The 19,733-nt window shown below is 54.5% G+C and overlaps 1 protein-coding gene across 1 annotated transcript in view; it reads right to left on the minus strand.

Annotated features, from left to right (window-relative positions):
- TNFRSF8 (TNF receptor superfamily member 8) overlaps window positions 1-19,733 on the minus strand; it is a gene marked incomplete at its 5' end in the record, with an annotated part of 58,232 nt that overhangs the window by 9,646 nt on the left and 28,853 nt on the right. Inside the window, 6 exons of the mRNA XM_081086125.1 lie at window positions 1,219-1,244; window positions 8,772-8,825; window positions 8,945-9,046; window positions 10,241-10,374; window positions 10,621-10,714; window positions 16,423-16,575. Of these exons, the coding sequence (XP_080942251.1) occupies window positions 1,219-1,244; window positions 8,772-8,825; window positions 8,945-9,046; window positions 10,241-10,374; window positions 10,621-10,714; window positions 16,423-16,575 (563 nt within the window). The remainder of the gene's footprint in view (window positions 1-1,218; window positions 1,245-8,771; window positions 8,826-8,944; window positions 9,047-10,240; window positions 10,375-10,620; window positions 10,715-16,422; window positions 16,576-19,733) is intronic.

The raw sequence follows: 19,733 nt of genomic DNA on the forward strand, positions 1-19,733 counted from the left end.
ACAAGTGTATGTAAAAGATCCTCCATCAAATGCCGCTAAAGCAGGCAGCAAGAACCCTGAGAAATTAACCTTTGGTTCGTCCCTGAAAAATAACATGTATTGCACAAGTCTATAAAATTGGTGCAACAAAACAGTGTTGTAATATTTCAAAGCCAGTTCACAAAGCTCAGTAGCTCATGGCTGCTGAAAAGGGTGGGGAGAGCCCTAGACACGTGTGAAAGCTGCGCCATTTAGCGAGTATTACATGGAGACTGCAGATCTTCCACGGAGCAATGTTTGAGTTAAAAGAAAGTAATGAAAGATTTGATAAGTGAGGGGGAAAAGTGGGTGAACCATACATGCCTGAGACCCGGCCATAGGGAGAGCTTGGTCCTGCCCCTCCCTCAGCTCCGGGGGGCATTACCCCAGCTCCCACCGTGGGAGCTGCCTATGGGGAGGAGGCGGGGGCTGGGCACAGAGCAGGACGCAAGGACCAGCCCCGTGAGGACCGGGTGGATGGGCCCGTGCTGGGTGGTCCTGTGATCAGCAGTAACATCTGCACGGCCCTCGCCCGCGCCTGCGCACAGCGAGCCCCCCTAAAGGGGCGGATGAAGCTGGTCTCCGAGGAGGCAGCTCAGGGCAGCGGCTCAGAGCACTGGCGCTGGAGCCACAAACAGGGGCTCACACCCTAGTAGGTCTGCTCCCCGCTGCGGCGCCACCTTCCCTGCTGGGCCTCAGTGCCCCCTTTTATAAGCGGCACCTCCGCGTGCCGTGAGGACCCCCTGAGATGACGTGGAGGGCGCACAGAGCGAGGTGCCTGCTCCAGGTAAGTGCTCGGTATGGGGCAGCCACGTGTTTAAAATTCTTGCTACTGATCTGTCAGCCCAGTGCGAGGACAGGACGCGGAAGGAGTGAAGGAGAAAAGGGGAAGCAGATCCAGGCGGAATTCCTCGTGACCTGACCACACCTGGCACCCAAAGCAGCCAAAACCAAGCCCGCGGTCTGGCGGGCCTTTCTGGAAGTCCCCGGCGAGAGGAGCCAGGAGCCAGGCCGCTGAGGGTGGGGGGAGGGACAGCATCCTGGGCCAGGGCGTGGCTCAGAGCTCCCTGCCCCTGCCCCCGCCCCTCCCCCCAGACCCAGCAGGGGCTGGCAGGGGACCAGGTGGGCCCTCAGCAGCAGCAGGTCTGCGGAGGAGTCAGACTTAGGGGCACCCAGCGGGGACACGGGGCAGCTACTTACTGTCTGGTTCCTCGGGGGCCTGGAATCTGCAAAGAAAAAAGGGACAAGTTCACCAAGGAAGGCCAGGAAGCCCTGGGCCCTGCCCGCCCCACACGTGGACAAAGGCCTCCCCTGGCTCCCCCATGGGAGCTGATGCCCCATTGGGCCCTCTGTCTGGAGAGCAGAGGGCAGGTTTCAGGGTCCGTGCCTACTCCCAGGCCCGGCCACAGGGGCTCACTGCCCAGTGCTCACTTCTCCGGGGCTGTCAGAGAGCAGGGGGCTCATCTCTCCTCCGGCCCTCAGGCCCCTGGACCCCTCCCCAGTCCACCTGCCCCTCCCCAGTCCACCTGCCCCTCCCCAGTCCACCTGCCCCCCACTCCTCACCCCTCCACACACACACACACACACACACACACACACACACACACACACAGTTCAGGGGAAGCATGTGCTCGGCTAGAGCCAAGGAGGCTCCCGCTGCCTCAGAAATTGCTACCACCTTGTAGCACGCGGGGCCGGAAGAGCCCAGAGCTCCCCAGTCACTGTGTGAGGTGCACGGAGGACCTCAAGGCAGGTGACAGAGGGGCTGGCGGCCCTGAGGACGCTCCTGAGTCGTGTGCCAGGCGAGCCTGAAGCCAGATGATCCTGGAGCGCTTTGGGCTCGGGCCCTCTGAGTGTGATTTTCTGTGGCCTCTGCTTTTAAAAGCCCATGTGACCGCCTTCGAGGAGGACAGCTGCTCACCAGTCCTCCCCCTGCTGCAGCCACACCCTCGGTGGGCTCAGGAGGTGCTGACACCATGACTCTTAGGGCACGACCTTTATCCTCTCCTCCCACGCCCTATCCTCCACTCCAATTGTTTTCTCATATTGAGTCGGATGCCAGGTCACAGCCAAGTGTAAGCCATGGCCAGGCATCTGGTCTGTCCTAGAGCAAACCGGCTCCCCGGCTCAGACCACGCTTCAGGGACGCACAGCCTTTTCAGAGTCCAGGAGGCCGCCTGTGGAGACTCGGGATCCGTTGCTGTCAGGTGTGCACACCTCACCGGAGAAATCAGCTGAGTCACCTCCAGAACATTCCCCCTGATTCCAGCAGCTCCGAGGAACCACCAGCCCCGAATCCCAGCTGGAAACTCACGGAAGGCCCAGCAACCACGGTAACAAGTGAGAGGGGCCGGCTGAGCCGTGTGGCCACGTGATGCCCATCAACAGGCAGAAAGTGCCCAACGGGGAGACAGACCAGAACAGCCATGAAGAGCAGCACATGTGCACAGGGACCCAGTCCTCGGTCCTGGATGTAACAAACGTGTCGCGCTAAACTGCCTCTGACAACTGCTGCTCCCAGCAGAGTGGTCCCATGGGGAGGCCGGGCTCACTGCCACCGGCGGCCACTGTCCACTGCCCGAGCCAGCACTTGGCGCCCTCTCTGGCTGGAGGCACATTCTTTTAAATGATGTCAGTGACACTGAACCTCTCTCCTTGGAGAGTGATTCTGTGTTTTGCCAACTTTGCTGGGTGCCAAGTCACTGGGGGGAGGGAGGGGTGACACAGGAACAAGACAAAATAAATAAAAATGATAAAACTCAGTCTTGGAGGGGACGTCGGTAAACACGTCCTATGAATGTTTCCTGTGAATGTTTCTTGAGAGCCAGCTGGCCATGAAAGTCTCACACCCTTTGCCCCAGTAACCCCTCTTCGGGGCACACCCTCAGGAAATAAGTGGAAAGATAACAAGGCTGTGCATAGCCTGGTATTTGTAAGAACCAACTGCTGGGAGCAGGCCAGATGCCACGATCCTGGAGAGGAGGCCTCCTGGCAGTGAGACCCAGCACACAACGCCACCTCGCCCAGGCTCAGTCATCTTAGCTGCAAAATGGGGATGGGTCGCGCCAACGTTGGAGGGTTTTTGTGAAGATTAAAGGAGATCTCGAAAGTGAAGGGGCCCGTGACTGATCGATCACCCTGAGAGTATGCCCCCTTGATCTGATGTCATTAAATGACCCTGCCCCCAGTCCGTCCCCTACCCTAAACCTATAACCCCAATCAAATCAGGACAGAAACACTTGGCAGGTTCCAATAGAAGGGCCTCCTACAACATAACGGAGTGGTCCTCCTCAGCACTGCCAAGGTCAGCCGTGGGCAAACTACGGCCCACGGGCCGGATCCGGCCCGTTTGAAATGAATAAAACTAAAAAAAATAAGACCGTACCCTTTTATGTAATGATGTTTACTTTGAATTTATATTAGTTCACACAAACACTCCATCCATGCTTTTGTTCCGGCCCTCCGGTCCAGTTTAAGAACCCATTGTGGCCCTCGAGTCAAAAAGTTTGCCCACCCCTGGCCAAGGTCATCGGAAACAACAGAGGTCAGAAACATCACAGCCCGGAGGAGCCTAAGGAGACCTGACGACTTAGCGTCACATGGTGTCCTGGGTGGGCTCCTGGATCTGCCCGGCTGGCGTGGCTCAGTGGTTGAGCATCGACCTATGAACCAGGAGGTCATGGCTCAATTCCCGGTCAAGGCACATGCCTGGGTTTTGGGCACAATCTCCGGTGGGGGGCATGCAGGAGGCAACTGATCAATGATTCTCTCTCATCATTGATGCTTCTATCTCCCTCTCCCTCCCTCTCTGAAATCAACAAAAATACATTTAAAAAAATAAATGTTAAAAAACTAAGGTGATGTGAATAGAGGATGGGCTTTACTGAACAGCCCTGTTTCGATGTTGCTTATTCACTATAACGAATGAATCCTTCTAATGTCAGATGTTAATAACAGGAAACTGGGTGGGGGTACATGGGGACTCGCTATTATTGTCTCAGACTTTCTGTAAATCTCCTCTAAAAAATAACGTCTACTTAAAATATGTTGGCATTCAGCCCTGGCTGGTTTGGCTCACTGGATAGAGCGTCGGCCTGCGGACTGAAGGGTCCCAGGTTCGATTCCGGTCAAGGGCATGTACCCTGGTTGCGGGCACATCCCCAGTAGGGGGTGTGCAGGAAGCAGCTGATCGATGTTTCTCTCTCATCGATGTTTCTAACTCTCTATCCCTCTCCCTTCCTCCCTGTAAAAAATCAAGAAAATATATTTTTTAAAATGTGTTGGCATTCAAAAGGGGAGGCGCCCAGGACGCTGCCTGGCACCCGGCGGGCCCAGGACACTGGCGCTCTATCACCACAGAGAGAAAGTCAGCACTTGACACTGAGTCTCGAGAGGAAACACAAAAGGCACAATCCAGCAGGTGCCAACATCCGCCTCCCGCCGCGTTACAGCCCACATGTGCACTTTGATAAAGACTCCGAACAAACTGTGCCAAGCACAGAGGTCGGATTTCGTAAGAGCTTTTCCCCTAAAAATGTTGCTTCAGTCCGCCGCCTTCGTCGATTGGTTTCACTCCTTTTGGAATAACTATGATCTTCCCATAACCGCATCCGGCACCCCAGGACGTGAGTCCAGGGACACTGGGCGTCGGTGGCCCTGCTGCGACGGTACCTGGGGTCTGGGGCTGCCCTGCGGCCACCTCGCTGAGCACTGCGTTCTGACTCCCAAGGCATCGTCCCTTCCGTCCTCCTTCCTCTCCCTTTCGGTCCCATCCCCTCTCCGGCCTGAGGTCCCAGCTGCTGTGGGAAGCAGAACAGCTCCAAGGAAAGGATTTGGCCCAGAGGTTCAGCCAGGCTCTGGCACCGGCTCCCCGACTCCAACCCTGAGCTCCCTGGAGAGCTGGCGGACTCCAGGGCAGGGCAGGAAAGTACAAGCTAAGCTGGGAAAACCTTTAAGAAGGGCTCCCGCCCTGGCCGGTTTGGCTCAGTGGATAGAGCGTTGGCCTGCGGACTGAGGGGGTCCCAGGTTCGATTCCGGCCAAGGGCACATGCCTGGGTTGCAGGCTCAGTTCCCAGTAGGGGACGTGCAGGAGGCAGCCGATCAATGATTCCTTCTCATCATTGATGTTTCTATCTCTATCCCTCCCGCTTCCTCTCTAATCAATAAAACATATTAAAAAGAAAAAGAAGGGCTCCCAACACAAGGATGGGAACAAAAGGGCACAGGAGCCAGCTGGAAGTGGCCCCCCTTGGCCCCACCGGGGACAATTTGAACCTCAAACTAAACGCCAATGGCAGCAGAATAAACTCGGCACGCACACATCGGGTAGAACCACATGAAGAGAAGGGAAAGTCTGACAGAGGGGCAGGCTATTCACAGCCTCCAAGTAGCGCCCCTCAAAGGTGCAGCCATGACCACGGAGAGAAGAGCAGCCTCCGGAGGGGAAGCCTGGCAGACACCACCCTGGTCCTTTGATCAAGGGCTCAGTGTGACTCCCACCGGCCACGGGACCAGAGGAACCCGGGAGGACGGAGGCTGCCAAGAGGCGCTCAGCGTCATGACAGGGCTCTTCCCACCAATGGTGCACCACCTGGATCCAGTCGCAAGGAAACACCAGGCAAAGCCGAGGTCAGGGTGGAACCCTCCCAAGTGGCCAGGTCAGGAAGGTGAAGGGCGCGACAGGCGCCGACCAGAATCACCGAGACACGGCACCAAATGCAGCAGGAGACTCTGAACGGAAGGCTTTTGCTACAGGGGGCCTTGCTGGGGGGAGTGGAGAAACCTGAACAGGGTCTGAGAACTCATTGGCAGTAACCCGTCAAGGCACATCCTCTAGTTTAGATGGCTTTACTCCGGTTGTGTAAAAACATGCCTTATTCGTCTGAAACACACACACACACACACACACACACACACACACGTGTCAGAGATGACGGGCCTTAAGTCGGTGACTTAGATGGTCCAGGGAAAAGGAGTTCTTGGTACTGTACTTGTGACTTTCCTGCGAGTTCGAAATTATTTCCAAACGACGACACACCATTTTTTCCAAAGCAAACCTGCCTGAGTGAACTGAGAAAGTCATGACTTCCGTGTCCGTCAAAATGAAGGAGGAAAAGAATTTTAACGGTGTTTCCCGACCAGGCGTGACCTCCCGCCAGGGGCCACCTGGCAGTGTCTGGTGACACATTGGTGGCCACACTGGGAGGTGCTGCAGGTACCTGGTGGGTCTGGAGACCAAGGAACTGGCCAGCACCCTCCAATGCACCAGACAGCCCGGTCCCAAATGTCAATCGATGAGGGGGTGAGACCCTTTTTACAGAAGCCTCGCCACCAACAGTAACAGCGAGATCCCGGTCAGACTGCTTTTAACCACGTGGCCTTACACAAGTCCCCTCCTTCCTGTGCCTCTGTCCCTCCTCTGTGAAATGGAGGCATCGGCAGTGGCTGCCTCGCAAGGATGCTGAGAGGGGTCAAATGAGATCATGTATGTGCTTTGCAGATGCCTGCCACCAAGGACACACGGCACAAAGTCAAATCAATTCAAGAGCAGAGCTGATGGGGGAGCATCGAATGGGCACCTGCCCGGATCTCCGTCAGGCCCCAGGCCCCCCCAGCCCTGCTGTTCCCGGAGGGGGCGGGCGGGGCGCACACTCCCTTCCTGCTAGCCTTCCGCCCCTTTGAGCAACTGACACAGGTCTCAAATCCCAGGAGAGCGACGCAGCCACCTTCGTTCCCAGCACAGGGCCACTCGGAATCCCACAGTGACACGATTGGAGTATATGAGTGAGCGAAGAAACGCATGAACGTTCCTCCACTGCTGCACACCGCAGCTCCCTCCGCACGGAACGGGCATCGCCGCCGGCTCAGTCCGGGCTCATCCTGTGCCCTGCGTGCTGACCGGGGGCCTCCCCTCCCTTCCCTCTCAGCCTGGGGACCCCCAGGCACCCACCGAAGCCAGAGGGCCAGACCCGGCCACCCCTGAGTCTCAGGGCTCGGGGTTCCTTGTAGGTCTGGCTTCTTAAGGGAAGGTGCTTTTCTCTCTCTCTTTCCCTGTGTGTGACAAAACTGCTATCACAAAGGATCGAAGAAAAAAATAAACTGACGGCAATGGAAATTCTAATATTAGAAAAATGTCAAGAAAGCAAACCCGGGTTTCAATGAGATACTGAGCCTGACAGCTCATGGAAAAAGGCTTGAAACCATCAAAACACGAAAAACCCCTGCGGAGGGAACGCTAGCACCTGCTTGTGAAACTCATCAAATTCAAAACAACCTCGGTGGACTGTTTTTCAAGCCCAAGTCAAAAGCGGGGCTACGGCAAGGCTCTCCAAGGGGCCTGGGGGGAAGGGGCACGGGGGCCATGACTTGGCCTGGGGCCGACCACTGGGCTCTGGGTGGGCAGGGGCTGGACAAGGCTTGGGGGGCGGAAGGCAGAGGGGACGGCACCGGCACCGGGCCTCTACACTCAGAGCAGCAACCTCAAGGACCAGTGCTGGAGCCGGAGCCCGAGGGGCACTTACGAGGAGGTGTGGCCCTGGGCCAGGTATCCGCCTCCTGAAGGGTCATCACCCATCTCCCCTGGGGCTCCTGGGAGACTAAATAGGGAGGGAGCCTGACCTGCAACCAGAACGGGCGCTCAGACCACTCATGTTCGCTGCTTCCTCTGTGGCCAGGGCCCAGCAGGGAGTGTGCAGAAGACCTTTGCCCTGCCCTGTAAGGGTCTGCCCAGGAGAGGAGCCCTGGGCACAAGACCCCCCCCCCCCAGGTGGGCGCTGGAAGAGCCTGCTGCCTGGGTGGGTGGGGAGGACGGGGGTCCGGAAGGCTGCCTGGAGGAGTTGGCCTGGAGGCTGGGCAGGGATCAGAGACAAGGACCAGGGAAGGGTTCAGAACAACCTAGCAGTGAGGAAGGCCTGGGATTCCTGGTGAGGAGCAAGGCCCGGGCACAGGCAGGTCAGCAGACTGCAGCTGCTGTTCACTGCGCACGACGCCCGCAGGCGCTCTGCAAAGGCCCAGCTCCATCCACCCGCACGCCCACCCTCGGACTAGGTCCCGCTGTCCCCATCGTAGGGATGAGGGAACTGAGACACAGACGAATTAAGTCACCTCCCGAAGTGTAGCTTGTAGGTGGCGGAAACAGGACTCCAGCCCTATCAGCCTGCCCTGCTGACCCCTATGGCCCTCGTGCCGGAGGAGGGGAAGGCGGGGTGGAATGAGAGAGAGGAAAGAATAGGGAAGCTGGGAAAGAAGAGAGGAGGGAGGGCATTCAGGAATGCCTCTCCTGGGGGCACCATGCAGAAAGGAATGAAAGGCTTGACTGGTGTGGCTCAGTGGTTGAGCATTGACCTATGAATCAGGAGGTCACGGTTCCATTCCCGGTCAGGGCACATGCCCAGGTTGCAGGCTCGATCCCCAGTGTGGGGCGTGCAGGAGGCAGCTGATCAATGAGTCTCTCTCATCATTGATGTGTGTGTGTCTCTCTCTCCCTCTCCCTTCCTCTCTGAAATCAATAAAATATATATTAAAAAAAGAAAGAAAGCCTTAGCCGCACACAAAGAAAGCTCCCTGCCAGCCCGCCGTTCACACACCGCACAGGACATGGCACAGTTTCCGACACATTGTATTCCCTTTGCCGATGAGGTCATAGAAGAGGACCCGCTTGTGGGAAGCCATCAAGAGGGAGCCCCACGCCCAGGGCCCAGCCTGATGCATGTCCCTGCGGCTCCAGCAGCCCCTCCCGACCCCTGACCACTTACCCGCAGCCTCGGGCTTGGGCCGGAAGGTCTGGACCGGGTAGCACAGGTGGAGCTCTGGAATGACATCAGGAGGGGACTGGAGATGCCAGCCTCCGAGAGCCTCGGCGGGCAGGGCAGGGGCCCGGCTGGCACAGAGCACCCGCCTCCCCAGGCCCCGCGGACACATCACTCACTCTGCTGCATCCACTTCCAGCAGGCCCTGCGGTGGCACAGGAGGAGGGAGCCGGCGCAGACCGCCACCGCCAGCAGCGCCAGCAGGCAGAGGAGCACAGGGCCTGCAACACAGAGGGGGGCCTGCACTCTCCGCCCCAGAGTCCACTTCCCAGGCTGAGCCAGGGGCCCTGCGGCCCCACACGGGACAGCCCTGCTGTCTCCACGGTGCTGCCAGGACTGAAACCAGACACGGTGCCTGGTCCAGCCCTCACCCACCTGCCCGCCCTCACCGGCTCCAGGAAGCCCATCAGGGTGGATTCATAGTGGGGAAAAGAGCAAACCATTTCTAGAGGGTGGGCAATGGAGGAGCCAGGGGGCCAGAAGGCAGAACGAAAGGAGAAAGCGCGGGGCCTGCGGAGGAGGCGTGTGACCGGCGTCCCCTCTGGACTGGAAGCTCCATGAAGCGCACTCAGCCCTACGCCGCAGGTGCCATTCCAAACAAGGGAAACTGAGGCTCTCAAAGGTGAAGTCAAGGTCACCCTGAGGGTAAATGGCAGAATCTCGGCTCCAGCCAGGCCAGGGGGAGTCCAGTGCCCACGCGCTCAACCGCTATCTGGGTGTCTCTCTTTACATTTAACTTGCCTCCTCTCTTCTTTTGTCGCTTACGAAGATCGTGTAACTAGTTACTGCTTTTCGTGCATGTTTAGATGCTAAAAAAAAGTGGTTTGTGCCAAAAAATGCTTCTCAAACTTTAACGTGCAGAGGAGTCTCTGGGGACCGTGGTAAAAAGCGGATTCGGATTCTGGAGGGCTGGGTGGGGCCATGGTTTGTTTTTCTAACAAGTTGCTGATGCTGTGAGTTCAGGGACCACGCTGAGAACCGCTGGCCTGAGAACCGCCGCCGCCTGGTGTGCAATGCTGGAACTGCAAGTCCTAGAACGCATTGCACTTAGAGCAAATGTCTGCAAGGGAAGGTCCGGACCGGGTAGCTACATACCCCCCTGCATGGTGCGTGCTATTCCAGCTCTGCACGGGAGAAAACGGGGGCTCAAGGGCATTAAGCAACTAGCCCAGGTCATAAAATCCTTCACCAAATACTTCCTGAGTAGCAATTATGGGCCACGGGGAGGAAGCTGTGAATGAAATCCTGACCAGCAAGAATTAATGGGTAGCAAGTGGCAGACCCGCAGCCCAGGAAGCTGGAAACCCGGGGTCCACTGTGGCCCCCCTACCCAGTGGATAACTGTAGACTGGGGAGAAGCCCCCTCCTTCCGCCCGCCTGGGAGGAAGGCCCTGCCTCCTGGGGGTGATCATTACCTGAAACCAGGATGGGTCTCCCCGCGGAGGAGAAAGAGACAGGAGCACTTGTTGAGAGGGAGGTGTCCTCCCGGGCATGGGTGGCGCCTCCTCCATGCCCCTTTCCGGCCAGGGAGATCTGGGAGGCGCTGGTGCTGCGGGCAGAGAAGCCAGAGGTGAGGCCAAGGACGCAGCCAGAAGAGGGGGCTTGCTCAGGAATGCTTCCCTTTCCCCAGATACCATCCCCAGGCGGGGGCTGCACTTCCAGGCATTCTGGCTTGGTGCCAGCACAGAGCTGGGCATGCGTTCTCCAAAGTGGCTTTGGGGCTTGGCACAGAGCTCCAGCCTGGACCCCACCCCCTCCTTCCAGTCCAGTTCCCCAGAAGGAGCCACAGAGTCACCTGGCCGGCACCTCGCTGTCCTCTGGGTTGGTGCTGCGGTTAAGGTGGGTCCCCAGGTGAGGCGGCTCGTAGGTGGTGTTCCTCTCAGCTTTGCCTGCAAAGAGTGGTCGTCAGAGTCAGTGCCAGGAGCTTACCCAGCCGGCACTGGTGGCCTCCAGGAGACCGCACGGCAAGGCCTCAAGGACATTGCAGTTGGGCAGGTTTGTGTCCTGGCTCTGCCTCCTCCCTTCGCCTACCCACCCCACCCTCCTTCTTTCCTTCCATGCAACAGTTCTTTATTGAGCACCTACTATGACTCGGGGTGCGGGAAGCTATCCATTGTCAAACACTATCACGAAAGCGCAACAAGGAACTCAGAAAGCTGATGAACCTTGAGTTTTAGCAAGGGCTAAAGCTATGCACCGATTGTTCTGTCGAGACAGTGGTGGCTTGAAGCAATTTCCTGACCTAATAGCCTTTAAGTAAATCTTTACTAATATTTACTGACCTTTGAGATAGTCTGTCTGCTACCAGATTGCTGTGCCTGAGGGCAAGATGTGTATCTAAAATTGAATAAAAGCTAACAGGTCCAGGGCTTCAGGGAGCTTTTCCTCTAGAGCAGCGGTTCTCAACCTTCCTAATGCCGCGACCCTTTCATACAGTTCCTCATGTTGTGGTGACCCCCAATTTCATTGTTACAAATTGAACATAATTAAAGCATAGTGATTAATCACAAAAACAATATGTAATTATATATGTTTTCTGATGGTCTTAGGTGACCCCCGTGAAAGGGTCGTTCAAACCCCCAAAGGGGTCACGACCCACAGGTTGAGAACCGCTGCTCTAGAGGGCAGTTTCCACCTGGCTCCCCCATGGTTTCTACATTCATATCTCTTGTCTAGTGTTTTCCTGTGTGCGTCAGCCCCTTCTCCAGATCCTGAACCCTGGCCATGCTGGATGTGCTGGGAGCTGGGATAGAGCAATGAGTAAAATACACAAGATCCCACCCTCGGGGACTCACGGGCTGTGAGTGTGATTCAGGTGTCACACAGAGCATGACACCTAAAGCAAGGGACTCAACCCCTCCTGGACGGGGGGGCTTCCCCAAGGAGGGGGTTGCTGGGATGTGAGTCCGCGTGGGGGTATCGGCAGAGGACACAGAAGGTGGGAGGCCCAGGGTGGGAGAGAGGAGGGCGCGGAGGAGAGGCTGGTGGAGGCCGGAGAGGCTGGGGGTGCCACAGCAATACAGTCAGGTCTCACGCACACCCTTGTTCACAGAGCATTCCTCACAGCAGTCAAAGAAGTGGGAACAGCTTAGATGTCCCTCAACTGGTAAATGGGTCAACAAAATGCAGTATACCCGTTCACTGGAGTCTTGTTTGGCCATAAAAGGAACGAAGCGCCCTGGCCGGTGTGCTCAGTGGTTAGAGTGTTGGCCCACCCATCCAGGTTCATTTCCTGGTCAAGGGCACATACATACCTGGGTTGCAAGTTTGATCCCCAGCCCCGGTTTGAGGCATGTGTGGGAGGCAACCAATCAATGTGTCTCTCTCACACCAATGTTTCTCTATCCCCCTGCCTCCCTCCCTTCCACTCTCTCTAAAAATCAATGGAGAAATATCCTCGGGTGAAGATTAACAAAAATAAAAATAGAAGGAACAAAGTATTAACACATGCGACAGCATGGACGAACCCCACGTGTGTCATGTCCAGTGAAAGCAGCTGACACAGAAGAACACATTCTGAAAATGTCTCTAAGGGTCTAACCTAGAGGGACAGGAAGTAGATCAGTGGGTCTCCGAGCTGGGGATGGAGGGAGGGGCGGGGTGGCTATTAATGGGCACGGGGTTTCTTAGATCATGGTGTTAACCTGAAAGCAAAAGGCCAAAGTGAGAGGCAACAGGGGTTTATTTGAGGTAAAAAAAAATAAAAATAAAAATAGTTATCTGGGAAGCCCTGATTCAGACAGAAACCCAAATGGTGTTCTGATTAGGAAGCAAAGGCGGGGGTGGTTACGAGAAAGGGCAGGGGGGCGGTCACATCAGCAGAAGGAATATTACGTCAGTAGAATATCAATCACATCAACGAAGGGAGGCATTGCTATAGGTGCAGATAAAACAGCTCCGTGCTGTCAGCCCTAAAGGATGGTTTTCCTTTTCGGCCCTGTAGTCATCCGCCCGGTATTCCTCAGATCTGCCTTCTTGTTATCTCTGCAAACAGTTCTTCAGAACACGAGGCTGCTTAGGCCCAGTCCGAAGGCTCCTTTGCCCAGTTCTAACATTCCGAAGGTTTGAGGCATAAGGCACGGCGCTGACACCACTTTAAAGTGGCTCTGTTTATAGTTCCTAGATTTTTTCAGTGGTGATAGTTTCATAACTTTGTAAGTTTCTTTTTAAAAAAATATTTTTTTTTATTTATTTCAGAGAGGAAGGGAGAGGGAGAGAGAGATAGAAACATCAATAATAAGAGAGAATCAATGATCAGCTGCCTCCTGCATGCCTCACACTGGGGATCAAGCCCATAACCCTGGCATGTGCCCCGACTGAGAATCGACCTCCTGGTTCATAGTCAACGCTCAACCACTGAGTCATGCCGACGGGGCTGTAAGTTTCTTAAAAATCATAGAATTGTACCCTTAAAGTGAATAGATTTTATGGCATAGGATTATATCTCAATAAAGCTGTTTTTAAAAATCAAGTCTTAAATGGAGACATCTGTAATAGTGTCAACAATAAAAATAAAGAAAAAGATAAGTAAAAATAAAGTCTTTCTCCCCAAAGCAATGATTTTTTTAAATAGGTTTTTATTGATTTCAGAGAGGAAGGGAAAGGGAGAGAGATAGAAACATTAATGATGAGAATTATTGATTAGCTGCCTCCTGCATGCCTCACACTGGGGATGGAGCCTGCCACCCAGGCATGTGCCCTGACCAGGAATCAAACCGTGACCTCCTGGTCCATTGGTTGATGCTCCACCACTGAGCCACACCAACTGGGCCAAAGCAATGATTTTAATTAGTGATGGGATCAGTGTAGGTCCAACTCCCCACCCTGCCCCACATCAAGACCCTTCTCTACATGACTCTGCACCACCTGGGAAGTCATATTTTTTAGATATGTCTCCTTAGGTAATGAAAACAAAAGAAAAAATAAACAAATAGGACTGCATCAGAATAAAAAGCCTTTGTGCAGAGAAGGAAACCATCACCAACAACAAAACCCAACCTACTGAATGGGAGAAGACATTCACCAATGATACATCCAACAAGGGGTTAATATCAAAAACATATAAGGAACTCATATACCTTAACACCTAAAAGACAAACAACCCGATGATAAAATGGACAGAGGACCTGAATAGACATTTCTCCAAAGAGGACATACAGATGGCCAACGGACATATGAAAAGATTCTCAACATCATTAATCAGGGAAATGCAAATTAAATAACAGTGAGATACCACCTCACACCTATCAGATGGCTAGCATCAACAAATCAACAAACAAGTGTTGATGAAGAAGCAGAGAAAAGGGAACTCTTAGGCACTGCTGGTGGGATTATAAATTGGTGCAGACACTATGGAAAACCATATGGAGGTGCTTCCAAAAATTAAAAACAGAACTACCATATGATCCAGCAACACCACTTCTGGGTGTTGACCCAAAGAACCCCAAAACACTAATTCGAAAACACATATGCACCCCTATGTTCATTGCAGCAGTATTTACAGTAGCCAAGCCATGGAAGCAACCTGAGTCCATCTATACTAATAATAGAGGAATATGCAAATTGTCCAGGATGCCGTCACAGTAACAGCAACGACCATACAGCAGGCTACGTGGGGTGACAAGGCCGGCAAGGAGGTTAGCGAGGGATGACCAAACAACTAAACAGCAGGCTGCGTGGGGCAATGAGGGCAGCAGGGGGGGCAGTTGGGGGTGACCAGGCCGGTGGGGGGGGGCAGTTAGGGGCAACCAGGCCGGCAGAGGTGGGCAGTTGGGGGCGACCAGGCCAGCGGGGGGGGGGGGGCAGTTAGGGGCAATCAGGCCGGCAGGCAGAGGCGGCTAGGGGTGATCAGGCAGGCAGGCAGGTGAGCAGTTAGGAGCCAGCGGTCCTGGATTGTGAGAGGGATCCCGGATTGGAGCGGGTACAGGCTGGGCTGAGGAAACCCCCACCCCGTGCATGAATTTCGTGCACCAGGCCTCTAGTTCATACATAAATGGATAAAGGACCAGTGCCCTCTACTGGCAAAGCTTAACATCATGCTCACAAGGAGAAATGCTTCAAGAGTCAGAGTCCAATCCTTCAGCAGAGTGGGTCCTGCAGGTGAACTGGGAGCTGAGAGGCAATCGATTGATAACAAGCACACCTTCTAGAAGCCACCACTTGCCCTCTGCTCTTTCACTGTTCCTTTTCCATAGCATTCTGCTCTCACTGTGTGGACGTAACAACTTCCTGAATTTTTCTGTGGACACGTTTAAATATTTTTTAAATATTTTTTATTTATTTCAGAGAGGAAGGTAGAAGGAGAGAGAGAGAAACATCAATGATGAGAGAGAACCATTGATCGGCTGCTTCCTGCAAACCCCACACTGGGGATCAAGCCCGCAACCCGGGCATGTGCCTTTGCCCAGAATCGAACCCGGGACCCTTCCGTCCGCAGGCCGACACTCTATCCACTGAGCCAAACTTGCCAGGGCCGTTTGAATCTTTTAAGTTCTCGGCTATTCCTAGGTTCATCGTTGCTTCAGCTGTAGGAAGTTTTCCTGTCCGTATATCTTGTTATTCTCTGGTTTTCCCTGAAGCCTGGACATCTTTACTGCTCGCTCATGTTACTTACAAAGGACTACTGAACATTCCAGGAGCTGGTGGGGTTCCTCGTGCTGTGGTGTCAGTGTGTCCTTTCCCCAATGGGTCTCTTCCCAGAGCAGGAGGTCTGCCTGGCACCCCGGCCTGCGGGTGGGGCCTGTGGGCTGGCGTCCTCCCCTCGGTGACAGAGCAGCGACAGACTGCACAAGGCGTGCTCCCAAACACACGGCGAGGGCGTCACACCAGCGTGGCAGCCCTGGCTTCCCATAGAGACCCCTTCAGGGTCTTTAGCCAAAAAATTGATCATTTTCACCAGGAGATAAAAGCCCAGGCACCACCTGCTCAGACTGCTCAGTGTCCATGGTTACCACTGGTATAGATTTTTTTTAACTTTATTTTAAAGATGAAGTTACACTTAGCAATTCTCCATTTCACTCCCGTCATTCAATGTGTTTGCCTGCTCTGAGCCCAGGGCTTCTCTGGGGGGTCTGATGAGCAAGTCACCTCTCGCCGTCCCCCTGGCCCTCAGGAGTGAATTCTGGGGTGAGCTTCCCTCCCCTGGGCTTTGCTTGTCACCCTCCTTTCCTCTCTTCTCTGCTTTCTAGGGGTGTGTGGGACCCTCTCCGCTGCTGCTGAGCCTGCTTTCATTTCTTTTCGGTCAGAGTTTCGACTTTTCTGCCACCTGGCCACTGTCACCGGCTTGAGTGGGGGGCCTCTTTCCACGTCTCTATCTTGAGCCAATCAAATGGCCTTGCAAATAAGTCAAGATTTTACCAGCCCAACAATTTCAGGAAGAAGAATTCTTTTTTTAATCATCATCAGAAATTCTGACCAAAATGACAAATGTGGATTTCTTGCCGCTCACGGGATCTAATTATTCAAAGAGAAACAAAGCCCGAACCCGACCTGGGTCACAGCTGGGGTTGCAGGCCCTTGGCCCCGTGGGGGTGGGAGCGATACGGCTGCCGGCTGCTGGGCACAGACCTCAGCCCCCGGTCGGGGGTGCGCGGCTTACCCTGGCATGTGCTGACCACCTGGGGTGGGACAACAGGGCGGGCGAGGCAGCGGGCACAGGAGTTGGTGGCTGACGTGACACAGATCATGCCAGGTCGACATTCACAGACGCGGGAGGAGTTCCACGTGCAAGGTGTCTTCTCCACGAGGTGATCTGAGGGGCACAGAGAAAGGGAGGATGGAGGGTGGCAAGGGCAGCGGGTGCAGGAGACCCCGGAGGCTAGGGGTGCATTCACTCTGGAGCAATTATTCACCTGACTTCCCCATCGAGCTGGCCTTTGGCCCGCTCCAAATAATGCCGCTGAGCAAAAGCAGACAAGAAAGGAGTATATCCTACATGCTTCCACTCACAGAAAGTGGTGGAAAGTGCAGCTTATTCCATAGTGAGGAAGCAGACAGACTGCTGGGTGTGGGTGGGGGTCGGGTGGGGGAGGGAAGATAAGGGGCATGAGGAAGCATGGGGGGAGGGTGTGGGTGGAGGTCAGGGCGGGGGAGGGAAGATAAGGGGCATGGGGGGAGATGGGTGTTTATTACCTTCCCTGTGGGGGTGGTTTCACAGTCCCATACATAGGTCAAAACGTATCAAATTGCACACTTTAAACACGTGTGTTTTATTAGACATCAACTGTCCTATATAATAAAGAGCTAATATGCTAATTCGACCAGATGGCAGAACGACCTTCCAGAATGACCTTCCGGAATGACCTCTCCCTCCCCCTCTCAGCTAGCGAATTTCATGCACCGGGCCTCTAGTATCTCAATAAAGCTGTTTGAAGGCATCCAGAGGGCAGGGTGACTGGGCATGGGGATAGATGAACCAAGACTGACCCCGATTCTTTGAAACTGGTGATCGTCCATCCCATTCCCGATCCCCTCTACTTCTGAACAAGTTTGAAATCGTCGATGATAAAAAGGCTTTTTTTCCAACAACAAATAAAAGGCTAGAGCTTTCATAAAAGAAAAGGTATAAGAATGCACCTATAGCCAAAACCGGTTTGGCTCAGTGGATAGAGCATCGGCTTGCGGACTGAAAGGTCCCAGGTTCGATTCCGGTCAAGGGCATGTACCTTGGTTGCGGGCATATCCCCAGTGGGGGATGTGCAGGAGGCAGCTGATCGATGTTTCTCTCTCATCGATGTTTCTAACTCTCTATCTCTCTCCCTTCCTCTCTGTAAAAAATCAATAAAATATATTAAAAAAAAAAGAATGCACCTATATATGTTTGGAGACATTTTGCATCCTCTATTTATGTGAAAATAGAGTCACTGCCTCAGGTGAGACCAATGTGACTTGCTCAGTAAGAGCCCTTCTTCTGGGCCGTTTTCTGAGAGGCCTCACATGATAAAGGGGAGGGGCCGCACCCCCGGGGAGAGCAGGAACTGGCGGGCACCGGGGGAGTTTGTGCCAAGGGCAGGAGTGGGCTCGGCCAGGAGTGAGATGGCTGGGGATGATGACAGCTATTACCACTGCTATGGCTATTCATGTCATCATGAGCGTGCGAGGCAGTGTTCCTAACGCCCTACCTGATTCATTCAGTTCCATCTATTTCGTTCCCACAGCTCCCTGCGATAGCCCTATGATTACGCCCATTGTACAGATGAGGAAACTGAGGCACGGGGAGGTTCGGAAGCTGGCTGGAGCTGCTAAGCTACCAAGTGGTAGAGCCAAGATCTGAACCTTGGCGCTTGGGCTCCAGAACCTGTGCTCTTGGCCCCTCGCTGCCCCTCAAGCTTCCATTACGAGTTAAAGGAGTGCTCGGGCCAGAGCTGTCTTGTTTCTCCATCTGACGATGGCCAGAGCAACAATCCGGGCCCGTCTGCTCTTGCAGGGCTCTGGCACTCACACACCAAGAGGCTCGATGCTCCCCTTCCCTTAACTCGCGTGGGGTCTGTGACCACCTCAACAGGGAGAGGTGGTGGGAGTCACGCCGTGTGAGTCCAAGGCAAGGTCATATTTAAATTCTACCAACCATGTTGGAGAGTATCTTTTCCTTCATCATCTTACCAACAGATATCAATCTTTCTAATTTTTGTGGATCTTATAGGTAAAATAAGGCAAAATAGGTAAAATAATGGCATCTTATTGCATATCTCTCATTCCTAATGAGACTGATCATTAAAAATATTTTTATAGCTATGGTATATGATTTGTGTCTCCTATGAATGGCTCGGTTTTATAGATTTTGTCCATTTTTCTGCTTGGTTGTCATTTAAAAATAAAGCTGAAGTAATTCTTTATTTTAAAAAAAAAGAAGCAATGTGGCTTCTCCAATCCTCCCCGCCCCCATTCCTGGGATCCAGCCACCAGGCCGCGAGAAAGCCCAGCGTGAGGCCCCACATGGCGACTGGCATCGGCCCCCAGAAACGCAACCATAAGTGCTCAGATGCTTCCAGCCTCCAGCCTTCAAGTTTTCCAGCTGAGACCCCAGAGTCATGGAACAAAGACCAGCGGTCCCCCAATGTCCTGTCTGAATTCTGACCCCCGGAATCCATGAGGACAACGAGTGGCTTGGCTTTCGTACTAAGTTGTGAGAGAATTTGCTACGCCGCCTTTCCTGGAACAGCGGCCCCCAGGGACCGACTGCTCTTCCCTGTCTGGTCTCCCTCGACGCTGGCCGGGGTCGCTGCATGAAGAAACCCCGGACAAGGAGACAGAGTCACTCCTTCCTGCGATGGCCTCTGTGACGAGCCGGATGCTAACAACCTAAGAAGCCTGAGTCCTGGGCCACCTCCCCGCCCCGTGTGACCCTCCCGGACGTCACAGGGCAGTTGGTGGTGCTACGAGGCTGCGGGGAGCTGGCCCCCGGGAAAGCACCTCCAGATGTCAGCCTGCTGTGCACACAGCGCCCACCCCTAAGTGTCTGCTCCAAGAGGCAGCGCTGTGCGGGGACCAGAGCCCAGAAGCTGGGGGCAGACACCTACGTCAGACTCCACCCCTGCACTGTGGCCTCTGCGGTCCCTTGACTTCCCTAAGCCTCAGTTCCCTCTTCTGTAAAATGGGGACAATCGCCACCTGTGCACCACACGATAGTTACGAAAATAACGGGACGAGTTTGGAACAGGGAGGCGGTTGACAAAAGTTCGCTTGCAGGGGAGAGTGAGTGCATGGAAGGTCTCTGAGAAGGGGTCGCTGCCATCACAACCCCAACCATGAGGGGGAGCCACTAGAAGCTGACAGCTCAGGACACCAGAGAGCTGAACCAGGCCCAGCCCAAGACCAACTCAGAGCTCCCCACCCCCAGCTGCTCAGCCTCTCCTGCAAGACGCCCACCCCCGGCCCCGGAAGGCGCCCCTGGTGCAAAGACGGGCTCCT

This window comes from Myotis nattereri (assembly GCF_964212035.1).
Source record: "Myotis nattereri genome assembly, chromosome: 3".
In the NCBI taxonomy this organism is placed as follows: domain Eukaryota; kingdom Metazoa; phylum Chordata; class Mammalia; order Chiroptera; family Vespertilionidae; genus Myotis; species Myotis nattereri.